This window comes from Hipposideros armiger, unplaced genomic scaffold (assembly GCF_001890085.2).
Source record: "Hipposideros armiger isolate ML-2016 unplaced genomic scaffold, ASM189008v1 scaffold_3, whole genome shotgun sequence".
Taxonomy (NCBI): domain Eukaryota; kingdom Metazoa; phylum Chordata; class Mammalia; order Chiroptera; family Hipposideridae; genus Hipposideros; species Hipposideros armiger.
This window is the reverse complement of record NW_017731353.1, coordinates 5,077,680-5,078,529: the sequence shown is the minus strand read 5'-3', so window position 1 is coordinate 5,078,529 and position 850 is coordinate 5,077,680. Positions and strand designations below refer to the sequence as shown.

Here is an 850-nt window from a genome sequence, read left to right as displayed (position 1 = left end):
GGATGGACGGATGGATGGTGGATGGATGGATGGACGGGTGGATGGACGGATGGATGGATGGACGGATGGATGGTGGATGGATGAATGGTGGATGGACGGATGGATGGATGGATGGATGGATGACTAGATAGATGAGGGAATTAATGGGTGAGTAGAGGGGTGGATGGATGGATGGGGTCTAGAGAGATGGTGGGTAGATGGATGGATGAATGGGTGGGCGAGCTGGTGAGTAGACAGATAGGTAGCTCAATGGATAGAGGTGGATGGGTAGAAGAAACGAGTGTGTGGATAGATGGCATTACACACAAGGGCCCCTTGGGGTGGGCAGTTCCTTGGGCCTTGTCAATCACGCACAGCTTCACCGTGAATTGTTTTCTAGAGCAGATCTTGAGCGGTCGGGGGCAGAGGCAGAAGAGGGGGGGAAGTGTCCATCCAAGAGGAGCAGCGCCCACAGATCGCTGGCACGTTCCCCAATCCCTGCCACCCTCTTGAGGGAAACCCCGGAGACCCAGATGCTGGGAAGGGGCAGTGCTGACCCCCACCTGGGCCCAGGCAGCTGCCCGCAGGGAGGGCTGACCCGGAGCCCGCCCCGCGCCCCCTACCTCATGGGAGTAGACAATGGCAATGAGCCCGGTGAGCAGGCAGCAGAAGAGGGTCACCAGCACCGATTCCATCATGTAGTCCTTGGGCAGGGGCCTGTGCTCCACCGTGGCAGGGGCTGGCATGCCGGCCATGGGGTTGTTGTACTGCAGGGGCAGAGGCCACAGAGCGGGGAGGGAGTGAGGGAGCCGCCCGGCCTCCAGGCACCAGAGTGAGCACGCAGCCAATCAGGGTCACGCCGCCCACCCCC

At 60.7% G+C, this 850-nt stretch overlaps 1 protein-coding gene across 2 annotated transcripts in view; it reads right to left on the bottom strand.

Moving 5' to 3' along the window:
• The window catches only part of PRRT1B (proline rich transmembrane protein 1B), a 28,848-nt gene that overhangs the window by 3,079 nt on the left and 24,919 nt on the right, over positions 1-850 (bottom strand). For both annotated transcript variants that reach the window (XM_019638787.1, XM_019638797.1), the window contains exon 4: positions 603-746. In XM_019638787.1, coding sequence (XP_019494332.1) covers positions 603-746 — 144 coding nt within the window. The remainder of the gene's footprint in view (positions 1-602; positions 747-850) is intronic.